Source organism: Octopus bimaculoides, chromosome 9 (genome assembly GCF_001194135.2).
Source record: "Octopus bimaculoides isolate UCB-OBI-ISO-001 chromosome 9, ASM119413v2, whole genome shotgun sequence".
In the NCBI taxonomy this organism is placed as follows: Eukaryota; Metazoa; Mollusca; class Cephalopoda; order Octopoda; family Octopodidae; genus Octopus; species Octopus bimaculoides.
In genome coordinates, this window is record NC_068989.1 from 10494759 (window position 1) to 10506833 (window position 12075).

Genomic DNA, 12075 nt, shown 5'->3' on the forward strand with positions numbered 1-12075 from the left:
ATACATCATTAGATGTACACCTGACTTTCCTATATTAAATTAAGAATTGAACAGAACGCTGAACTCCAGACTATCAACACAAACAACATTTATTCAAGGAGGAAAATATACATCTTTACTCTTGTTTGTTGAGACGTCTTCGGTGTGTGAGAACATGGTTGTTGGGACGTTGGTATATTGATGTGAGCTGTCTAGCGTGAGTTCGAAAGATGGAGAGACAGCTAGACACGTCCTTGCTCAATCGCTGGCCAGCAAGAAAGAGGGCGATCAAAGCGGGAAAGCTTGGTTGTTGAATTCCACGCATGCGCACGGCGTCACTACAGGTTCTTATGCTGGACAGCTCAGAGTAGTGGCCAGACTAACGTGGATTAGCTTTTCTGAGAGGTAAAAACGGGCTTGAGTAGTAAAAAGCAAAGTTATAGATGCATTGACGACAATTCAAACCCAACAAGACCTAGGAGATGTAGGGCTTCTCACAGGGAAACATAGAGAAACAGAAAAGACGATGGAAAGTCGAAAACAATGGAGAAAAATTGTTGATGGTCTACCATAACTTTTCTAAGAATGGTAAAGTTTAGGCTAAGACTAAAACAAGTCCAAAGTTGTTTCTTGTTGGTATAATTAAAGTGATATTAGTCACTGACTCATATTGTAATTTCCTTATCATATAATTATATATAGATTTTTAATGCTTATTGTCTGAAATATGTTGACACTAACTTAAATATATTCAAATCACTTAGATATTTTATCATTTAGCTGTTATCAAATTTCATCAAGTCATGATGAAATTTATTGTTAGTTTATACTGGTGGAGGGCAGAGGGCTGTCTTATCAACATAAATTGATAAAAGATTAAACTACCTTGACAACTCCGGTTCAGTTTTTGGTGTGTAGAAAACCTGGGTTGTCACAATTTCTTATCATCATCATCATTTAATGTCTAGGCTTGAGGGCTTGACAGGATCCGGTGTCTGTTTTGGCATGGTTTCTATGCCTAGATGCCCTTCCTTATGCCAACCACTTTACAGCTAATACTTGTTGTGTTACCAGCACTAGTCAGCTTGGCATGCAATTTGCAAGTGTACAAAACCCTGGGGAACAACTTTATGTCTGGAGATTAGGGGTAAAAGGTGGGTAAAAGTATGAAAGAATGGGCCTGACCAGAACAAGTTTCTTGCTGTGGAGGAGCAGCATGGCTACTCACATTTTAGAAAAGAGGATGGAAGTGATTGAGGGTGGAAGATTGGAAACGAAGGACACTGATTGTATGATGGTGACACTTTTTTGCAACAATCACATTATATCAAGACAAGGAGACCCCAATTCACACACACACACATTGATATCTATATAAAGGCGGTGAGCTGGCAGAAACGTTAGCACGCCGGGCGAAATGCTTAGCAGTATTTCATCTGTCTTTACATTCTGAGTTCAAATTCCGCCAAGGCCGACTTTGCCTTTCATCCTTTTGGGGTCGATAAATTAAGTACCAGTTGTGCACTGGGGTTGATCTAATTGACTGACCCCCTCCCCCCAAAATTTCGGGCCTTGTGCCTAGAGTAGAAAAGGATATCTATATATGACCAGCTTCTTTCAGTTTCCACCTACTAAATTCACTCACAAAGATTTGGTCAACCTAGATGAAGAGAGGGTGGAAGTGATTGTGCAATGAGAGAGTGGGGAATATATACATAAATATTCTATGAATAATTCAATTAACTGATCTTATTGGAAGAGTATATAAAAGCTAAAAACACAAGTGTGATAGGACCTCACATATATAATATAGTAAGCAGAAAAAATTTTGATCATCTGAAATTAATGAAGCTAGTTGACAAAACCCCCTTCTAGAGTTTTAAAATCTAGAGCAAGGGAGATAATCCCCTTGCTTGTTAGATTTTACATATCTAAGGAGTTTTTTCTACAAGTTGCATGGATAGCTTCAGTTGGTCAAAGTCTTTCTAGTTGCTATGCTGAAAGAAGTTACTACTTTAAAAAGTTACTATATTAAAAATGTGAGGACCTACTGAATTTTGTACTTAGAATGACACAGTTTTGGTCCTATGACTAAGAAATTTGGTTTTCTAACCACATGGTTCTGGGTTCAGTCCCACTACATGGCACATTGTGCAAATGTCTTCTACTATAGCTTCAAGATGACCAAAGCCTTGTGAGTGGATTTGGTTGACGGAAACTAAAAAAAGCCTGTCTTATGTGTATATGTGAGTGTGTGTGTGTGTTTGTTTTCCTTTGTTTTGACATTACATGATAGTTTTATTCATTTCCAATCTTCTGCGAGGATATGCCTGATCATGGAGAAAATATCACCTTGTTTGGAATTAGGTAAGGTTACTGCCCGACTACTTGGTTCTGGGTTCAGTCCCACTGTTTGACACCTTCGGCAAGTGTCTTTTATTATAGACCTGGGTTTATAAAATTCTTGTAAGTGAATTTAACAAATGGAAACTGAAAGAAGCTGGTCATATATCATCATCATCATTTAGCGTCAATTTTCCATGGTGGCATGGCTTGACTGGAACTGAAAATCCACAGAGCTACACACTGCAATGGTGGTAGGGAAAAAACAAAGACACACATATATATATATATATATATATATATATATATATATATATATATATATATATATATATATATATATATATATATACGATGGGCTTCTTTCAGTTTCCATCTACCAAATCAACTCACAAGGCTTTGGTTGGCCCAAGGCTATAGTAGAAGACATGTGCCCAAGGTGCCACGCAGTGGGACTGAACCCAGAACCATGTGGCTGGTAAGCAAGCTACTTACCACACAGCCACTCCTGCGCCTATATATATCATCATCATCATCATCATTTAATGTCTGTTTTCCATGCTGGCATGGGTTGGATGACTTAACAGGAGTTCACCAGTCAGAGAGCTGCCCAGTCTCTAGTTGTGTGTCTGGCATGGTTTCTATGGCTGGATGCCCTTTTTATTGCCAACCCCTTTTACAAAGAGCACTGAATGCTTTTTATGTGGCATCTGTATGGTACACACACACACATACTTTCATATGTATGTATGATGAGGTCTAATAAACTTCAAACATGTCCATTACTTTTGCCAGTTGTCTTTGAAGATCAGGTTAACTCTGATTTGCATTATCTATATATCTTTGAAAAATGTTTATCTTGATCTTATTGAAATTATCTCCCTTGCTTGTTGTTTCTAGGTTTTAAACATCAATAGAGGGAGTTTTTGTCCACTCATTGCGTAGATAGTTGATTAAAATTTTTTTTCTATTCACTGCATTCACTGCATTACGTTCAGCAAATTTTTTAGCGATGGTATAGCCGGTAAAATCGAATCCAGCTCTTGTACTTATTTTACCGACACCTAGGATGAAATGCTGGTCGACTTCGGCGTTATTTGAACTAATAATATGCAACATGAACACAGAATAACAATTTTTTTGTGGGGGAGGGGGCGTTGAGAAATGTGGGTACGGAGGTAGGTTCACGAACTGGGACTTTAAGATATTGATGGGATCAAATAAAAACAAAAAAACATGCAAACTTGGATGGATTCTAACCGCAGACTAAAAAAAGATTATGTAACTAAATGCTGCTAAACAGAACTATTATAAGATGTAATTTCATACATCTAAGTTCAAATACCGCTATGGATGACCTTGCCCTTTATCGTCCCCAGGGGACAACGATACAATAAGTACCAAGAATGGTCCGTGTCAATTCAATCGACTATTCATAGCTGTAATCATATTCTTGGCTTTGCGCCAGTACAAGAAACCATTTATGTTTTTGCCGATTTGCCTCATCATTAGAATAGGATAAGAGAGAGAGAGAGAGAGAGGGGATAAAATACAGCAGTAGGTCAATGAGTTCTTATTAGTCACCGTGTCCACTTTATCAGTAATGTTACTGGTCATTTAATCTTACTGTTGACAAACATATTTAAGTTTAACAGACGTTACTATGGAATAAGATTAAAAAAAAAAAAGTTGACTGTTTTATCTTAAATCTGGTAATGTTTAGTTCCCAAATGCATGTGTTAAGCCTAAATGTTGCGTAATCAGTACGGATGTATGCATTGTAATGCCTCTATGCATATAACTGCTGTTATGTATACATATGTGTTAATTTTAGGAATTATTTTAAAGATATTTTAAGAATAACAACAATATAACATGTTCGTAATCAAGATTAAACATACGCACATGTATGTGCGCGCGCGCGTGTATATCTATATACATACACACATACATATATATATATGTATGTATGTATGTATATACTTGGATAAGATTATCAGTGACATATGATTTCACTTTCTTTAGTACTTAAAACGGTCAATGTCATGCTTTCGGTAATAATCTATGGAGGTTAAGTCAGAATAGAAAGTCTGCTATTGGCTTGAATCTGCTATTGGCTTGAATCTACCATTGCAGAAGAAGAAGTAGCTCTTGGCAAAAGACTAGTAGCAGAAAAAGCAAAGCAAGAACAAGGTGCTTAGTGGTAAGAGGAGGAAGACGGTGGTGGCGGCTGCGGCGGCAGAGAAACATACAACAAGCGAAAACTGCTGCACTCTCTAAAAGACGGAGAGTAAGAAAAGAACTTGCTTGGTCACCGGTGCACAAGTATGGCGTCATCGGCAGATACAGTTTTCCCTGTCGAAGGTCTTTTACCAAAAAAAGAAACTGGTTCAACTTCATTTCTCGCCAAGTATCCTGACTACGATGGTAGAGGAATCTTAATCGCTGTATTAGATACTGGAGTTGATCCTGGTGCTGCTGGTTTACAGGTAGAGCTAGATTTTTTTTTCCTCCTTATATGTGTAGGTGTGTATTAGCCATGTGTGGTATCGTTCGTTGCTAAAGCTTTAATTGTCAAAATTAAAAATGAAATATGTTATATTCTGGTTAATAAAATAGATTTATTATAACCTGAGTGAACCAAACCCAATCACAAATTATTTGCTGACTCAACATTTTATCAATTAAGACACCCGTTAAAGTACATGTACCTTTTTTGGTCAAGATCCCTCAATAATGGTTACAAAATGGGGGTTCTATTTATAATTGTGATCAATTATATATTTATCCCCTATTTTATAACTATACCTTTTATTTTACAATTCATCATCACCCTTAATGCAGTTTAAAAAAAAAATGAATGGCTATATCTTTTTATTTCTTTTATTTGTTTATTTTTCTTTTTAATCCTGCTGCAATGATTACGAATTGTCATTAAATAGTTAATTTAGCAACTTGTTCTCTTTTTTCTGATTTCGTCTGTCTTTATTTTTCGTCAGATGATAATTTTAAAGTACCTTTTAGGGGGTTAGGAAATAGTAATAACTTTCGACATTTTTTTTTTTTTATCTTTACGTACCCTACTATATTTCGACAACTTTTTTTAGCGTATTTCACCTGCAGCCTCATCACCATCTTAATGTCTGTGCATGTAGAACAAGAGACCTACATCTATATAAAAGAAAACTCCCATCACGCACCGATTGTTCAATTAGCGGAAGTAAAGAGGATAACCTTAGGAAAAGTTGTCAAAATACGTAAAGGTAAATGTCGTCATTCTCCAAGACCGGTCAGGTTTTACCTTCTTGGTTATTAATATGCCATATTGTGTGGCCGTTTATCCTCCCGAATTCCTTCTATATTGTACAAACAAATGGTCTGATTTCAGATTCCTGTAGTATTTGACTTTATCAGTATCCTACGTGTATGTATAACTATTCACACGTTCACATACACCAGTTACTATATTCTAGGTTAGTTATCCCGGATGCAATCTCCATTACTAGTTGCAAACTTCTGCCCGTGTAAATATCCATAATTTAAAGTCCCACAGATCTGAAATTGCTTCACGAAACATAACAAAATATTCTAAGGTTAATTGTATCTGGTGCTCCTCTCTAAATTTGCTTGTGAATATTGTATACATTTTAGTTGTTAAAATTATTGATTAATCCAGATGTCCACGTACATTCAATGTATTCGTATTTTGATTTAAAATCGATTTTGTTTGAAAGTTTAGCATTTAGGCAAAGTTTAATTTCTCATGTCATGAGTAGCGTGAGTCAAGCAATGACCAGGCATTTCAAAATATTCTTGCCTGAATTATTTGAAGTTGAGAATTAGATACTTTACAAAGTTTTGCGTTGTTGTATATTGATCGCTGTATGACACATTCTCGTCAGTCACGGCGACAGAAAGTTCTTATAACCTCTTAAATTCAACGATGATGCAAGACGAGTGAAGAACCCGTGACATAATCATTACAAGCTCGTGATGAAAAAAACAAAAAACAAACAAAACTAGTGGGATACAGACGTTGTCAACTAAAGTGCATATCCACCCTACTTTTTATCTGCCGGGGGCATTGCTTTTCTCATCGCCTGCATTTAATACACAGTGGTATATGAAAAAAGAAAGAAAGAAAAAATGGGGTATAAAAAACAGTATTGACTCCTTCCAAATTTGAATTGTCAAGTTGTATTGAAAGGTCTTTTAGTTACTCTCGCAATCTTTGTTCCCAACAGAAGAACTAAACGTTTTGATTTAAAATTTAATTTTTCAATGGAAGTACAGCCTTTTAAAAATAATTTTTGTTTCTGACAATCTTAAAACTATACCGGGAGACAATTTTACTCGATTAACACAATAAAGGGAGACAGATGTTGGCAGTTCTAAAGAAAGGTTTTAAGGAGGAAGGATTTGTGCAATTTTGGTTAGTGAGATGTTTCAGAAAAATGAGTTGGATAATTTCCTAATTCATCTTTAATAAACATCTACAACAAAACTACTTTCTGAGTGAACAAGATTTATGATCAAACTTAGTATATGAAGAAAAAAATGTTATTTATGAGATAACCTGCTTTGGGCAACAGATTTGACATGTAGCTTGAGCAAAGTCCCAGCCAAACCAAAAGTAACATGTTGGTGAAATGATAAGGTTCCTAGGGCAGTTAAGGTTAAGAGACAGGCTTGAAAAGACAGGAAGGATGGTGGTGCTAGGGAGCACTACTTAATCACTAGATGGGCATCTAGTTGTTAGGTGTACTTGGCTAAAGGTTAGGCAGAAAAGAAGAGATTTTCTGATGTCCTGCAATGTGAGGATCAAAGGTGGGAAGTACTCAGGGTTGTAAGGCAGGATTGTGAGAGAGTACCAAGATGTCATAAGTGAGAAGGCTGTTTGAAATGATGACAGCAAGCTTGCTATTGATATGGAACAAAAGAAACTGGTGTGGAAATGCTATTATGAAAAGCTGCTGAACATGGAACAAACAAGGATTACTCCATGCTGACAGAATAGAGGGACCAGTGATTCAAGTCGACAACAGCGTGGTAGATAGTGATTTAGGGTATGAAGAGAAGGTGGGGGAAGCTGGGGGTCCATCGATGACAGTTGCAGAGATACTTAAAAATATCTGGGAAGTATGATATAAGATTACTACCTGGATAGTTAATCAATTCATTCAGGAGCGTGTTGTACAGCAGTATCATTGTAGACTGCAGCATGGGCAAAGCTGATACTTTAGAGGGAAGCAACTGTAGGGTAATCAAACTTGGATCAAGTTACGAAGGTCACAGAGAAAGTCATAGCCTAATTAATCTGTGATAGAGTAGACCTGGATGAGTTGCAGTTTGGTTTTGTCCCTGGAATATGCAATCTTCCTAGTGAGGCAATTACTGAAGAAATACCGAGCTAAGAGTAAACTGCAGTACTTGGCTTCTGTTGATTTGGAGAAAGCATTTGACAGGGTAGTATATTCAGTAATCTGGTGGGCACCGAGGAAACTAGGAGTAGATGAATGGCTTGTGTGAGCAGTTGAAGCTATGTACAAGGATGCTGCAAGTAAAGTGGGAGTTGGCAGTGACTTCAGTGATGAATTAGGTTGGAAGGTTAGGGTCCATCAAGTTTTTTCCTATTCATCATAGTCACACAAGCCATCAGAGTGGAGTTTTAGACTGTCTATGGAACTCCTATAGTTCTCATAACTGTAGGGGAATTAGAAAAGAAATCCCAAGCATGGAAGCTAAACCTGGAATTGAGGGGCCTCAATGTAAACCTAGGAAAGACGAAGGTTTTAGTAAGTAGCAAAGAAGACAGGACCCTTGTAACTTCAGAGAAAGGGCCTTACTTGAAATGCGGAAAAGGAGTAGGTATAAACTTCAAGTGTTATACTTGATGTAGGCTATGGACATATAAGAGATGTAGTGGAAACACTAGTAGATAACCGAAAATGTAAGCTTCATTTGCAGTAGATGCACTGGAATGGTTCATATGAACACAGCTGGAATTGAGTTTCTTAAATGCTCAGACAACTCACTAGAAGTAGTTGATAGCTCTTGTTATCTAGGAGATGTAATTAGCAAGCAAGGTGACTGCCCTTCTTAATGCCAACCACTTTACAGCATGGACGAGGTGCTTTTTGTTATAGAAACCATGATAAAAATGGAAAGTACAAGTGAGATATGGTCTCTACACTCTCTCGTAGGGCAGTAACACCAAGCAAGAACTGACTTGGTCTGGGAGAACCAGTCCTACCCATACCAGCATAGATTAGAATGAAATGATATGTGGTTGAGCATATCTGTGGTCAAGGGTGTGGTTATCTCATCTCTGTTTTTTTTTTTTTAGGCATAGTGTACCTAGGTTTACATAATTCTGTGTGTGCTCTTTTAATGGTTGTACATGGTTTGAAGTTTATTTGATTGCTAATTTTAGCTGCTCAAGTGACTCTGTAAAGGTTTCTTCAACACACACACACACACACACACACACACACATATGTAGTTGTCTGGTTGATTCAGTTGATTAGAGTGTTGTGCTAATGACACGAATGTCATGGGTTTGATCCCCATACTGGCCCAGCTTATCTTTTGTGCCAGTGGCATGTAAAAAGCACCCGGCACACTCTATGAAGTGGTTGGCATTTGGAAGGGTGTCCAGAAGTAGAAACCATTCCACAACAGACAATTGGAGTCTGGACAGCTCCCCAGTTGGCCAGCTTCTATAAAACTGTCCAACCCATGCCAGCATGGAAAATAGACGTCAAATAATGCTGATAATGATGGTATCAGACCATCCAAATGGGTCGATGCCAGCCCCCTCTTGCCCCTATGCTGGTGGCACGTAAAAAGCATCCACTACATTCTTAGAGTGGTTGGCGTTAGGAAGGGCATCCAGCTGTAGAAACACTGCCAGATCAGATTGGAGCCAGGTGCAGCCTCCTGGTTTCCCAGACCCCAGTTGAACCGTCCAACCCATACCAGCATGGAAAACGGACGTTAAACAATGATGATGATAATTTTCGTTTTAATGGCTTAATTTTTCACTAAATATGAATTACAAGTGATTTTCTTCTTTCTCTAGAGATCTAGAGTAACCCAAATGTCCTTTTAGCATTAATAGAAACTGGCTAACAATTGAGGTTTATTGGGCTTCTTAATGTACAACTGCTCTCCCCCTCCCCATTTATCTTTCCCTCTCACCTCCTACTTCCTCACTATGTCCTTCACCCACCTCCCCCACTGCATTCATCAAACTCTTTTCAACTCTTGTGCCTCCTCCCATTGATTGCCACAGCTCAGGGATTCCAGGGTAATTTGTCTACTGTTCTTACTGCCAGCTTTCTGAACCACCCTGGGGCAGTTGAACTAAGGTATACTCAGGCAACTGAGCAAGGTCACTGATATATTGAGCCATTTTTAGGGTAATGAATATTCTCTTATCTTTTAATAATGACACACACACACACACACACACGTCATCATCATCATCATCGTCATCATTTAACACCATCATTTTCCATGCTGGCTTGGGTCAGATGGAATTTGTTGAGGCAGATTTTCTATAGCCAGATGCCCTTGCTGTTGCCAACCCTCTTCTGTTTTTCAGCAAAGTAATATTTTCCCATAACTAGATATGTTTTTCATGGAAGACTGGAAACAAACAACCTTGCTTATATGATTATGCTCATTTATAACCATCATGTGATGTCTTGACAAGGGCCACACAAACATACACATACACCCCTATACATACATACGTCCATCCATCCATCTATCTATCTGATGGGTTTCTTTCAGTTTCTATTTACCAAATTCCGGGGCTATAGCAGAAGATATTAGCTTATAGTGCCATGCAGTGGGACTGAACCCAAGACTACATGATTAGGAAGCAGACTTCTTAACCACGCAACCACAATAAATATTAGTATGAAAAGATATTCACAACAAAATAGATATGATGGTATATTATGAATATTTAAAAATAAAACTGCGACAGAAGACAATAATAAAAATTTTATATATTATTGAAAGTACTTAAAGGGACTTCTTAATCACCCCATATCTTATAAAATCTCCCATCTCAAAAGGTAATATACTCAGTATAATTGATCTTTGGTTGTTCACTTTTAATATCTTCTGTCAACTGAATATATTGTTATTAAATGTTTCTTTCGTCTTGTCTCTGTTTTGTTTGCTTTAATCATTAATAGTTTTAGTTGATAGATTCTCCTGTCCTTGTTCAGGCTATTTTGATTAGCTGACATTCAATACATGTAGATGAGTACAAACACTTTGCTCTTGCTGGAACATGATAACCTCTTTATTGCCGTGATAAACGGTACCCAGTATAGTCTAAAGTGGTTGGTTATGGGAAGGGCATCCAGTTATAGAAAGATGTGGTTCCTGACTTATTTAGGAAGGTGGTAACTTTGTACAAGAACTGAGTTGAATAGTAATGACACTTTTAACCCATCCCAGCATAGAAAAGTGGATGTAAAGTGAGGATAATGATGATATTAAAATTACAAACGATATTCATTTTAAAAGAAAACCCAGAAATTATGTACCAAAAGGATATTGGATAAGAAGGAAGATATTGATTGTATCTTTAGATTTAAATGATTCCACATACTGGCTTTAAATTGCAAAAGTGATTTCTCTTCAGTGCTGCAAATGTTTGTGGACAGTGAAAAAAATTTATTTACTGACCAAAGTCAACATAAAAAGTAGTTGTATTTAGTATTAAATATGATAGGTGTAGACTTTGAACCAATAAGCATAAAATATGGTAGGTGTACACTCTAACCAATAAGCAAGCTGCTTATTGGTTAGAGTGAAAATATCTTCTTGAATTTCTTTTTTTTTTTTTTTTTTTTTTTTTTTTTACTAAGCTGTGAGTACCATTGTTTGAGAGGAGGACTATTAATTTTTATGTAACTTAAAAAAAAAATGGAATTGGTGGATGGAAACTGAAAGAGGCCTATTGTGTGTGTGTGTTTACATTTGCTCTTCTCCACAAATCACTTAACTGTGGTTTATGGTATTGCTGTCCTGTGCAGGTGGCACATAAAAAACACCATCTTGAGCGTGGCCGTTGCCAGTACTGCCTGACTGGCCCTTGTGCCGGTGGCACGTAAAAGCACCCACTACACTCTTGGAGTTGTTGGCATTAGGAAGGGCATCCAGCTGTGGAAACTCTGCCAGATCAGATTGGAGTCTGGTGTAGCCATCTGGTTCGCCAGTCCTCAGTTAAATCATCCAACCCATGCTAGCATGAAAAGCGGACGTTAAACGATGATGATGATGTCATTTGTGTTGCTGTATACTAGCTTTGTGTCTCTGATAACGTGGAATTTGATATTCCTCACTTCAGAAATAGTTATGGGTTGGTGATAGGAAGGGCATCCAGCTGTAAAACAGTGCCTCAATAATATATTTGTGCAACCCCTACTAGAATAAAAAAAAAAACGGTGAGCAAACTTCTGAGCAATGAATTATTCAAGAGTGGTGAATTATCAGAACTGGTAGAATCCCCATCAATTAACATCTGTCTTCCATGCTGGCATGGTTAGACAGTTCATCAGGATCTGATGAGCCAGAGGACTGCATTGAGCCCTAGTGTCCATTTAGACATGATTTCTGTGGCTATATGCCCTTCCTGATGTCAACCCCTTTACAAAGTGTACTGGGTGCATTTTTTCATGGCTCTGGCACTAGTGAGGTAACCAAGTAACTCATAAGACTATACCCCCC

The 12075-nt window shown here is 37.6% G+C and overlaps 1 protein-coding gene across 1 annotated transcript in view; it reads left to right on the forward strand.

Annotated features, from left to right (window-relative positions):
- Window positions 1-4329: 4329 nt before the first annotated feature.
- LOC106874742 (tripeptidyl-peptidase 2) overlaps window positions 4330-12075 on the forward strand; it is a 69221-nt gene continuing 61475 nt past the window's right edge. Inside the window, exon 1 of the mRNA XM_014922584.2 lies at window positions 4330-4811. Within this exon, the coding sequence (XP_014778070.1) occupies window positions 4650-4811 (162 nt within the window). The 5' untranslated portion in view covers window positions 4330-4649. The remainder of the gene's footprint in view (window positions 4812-12075) is intronic.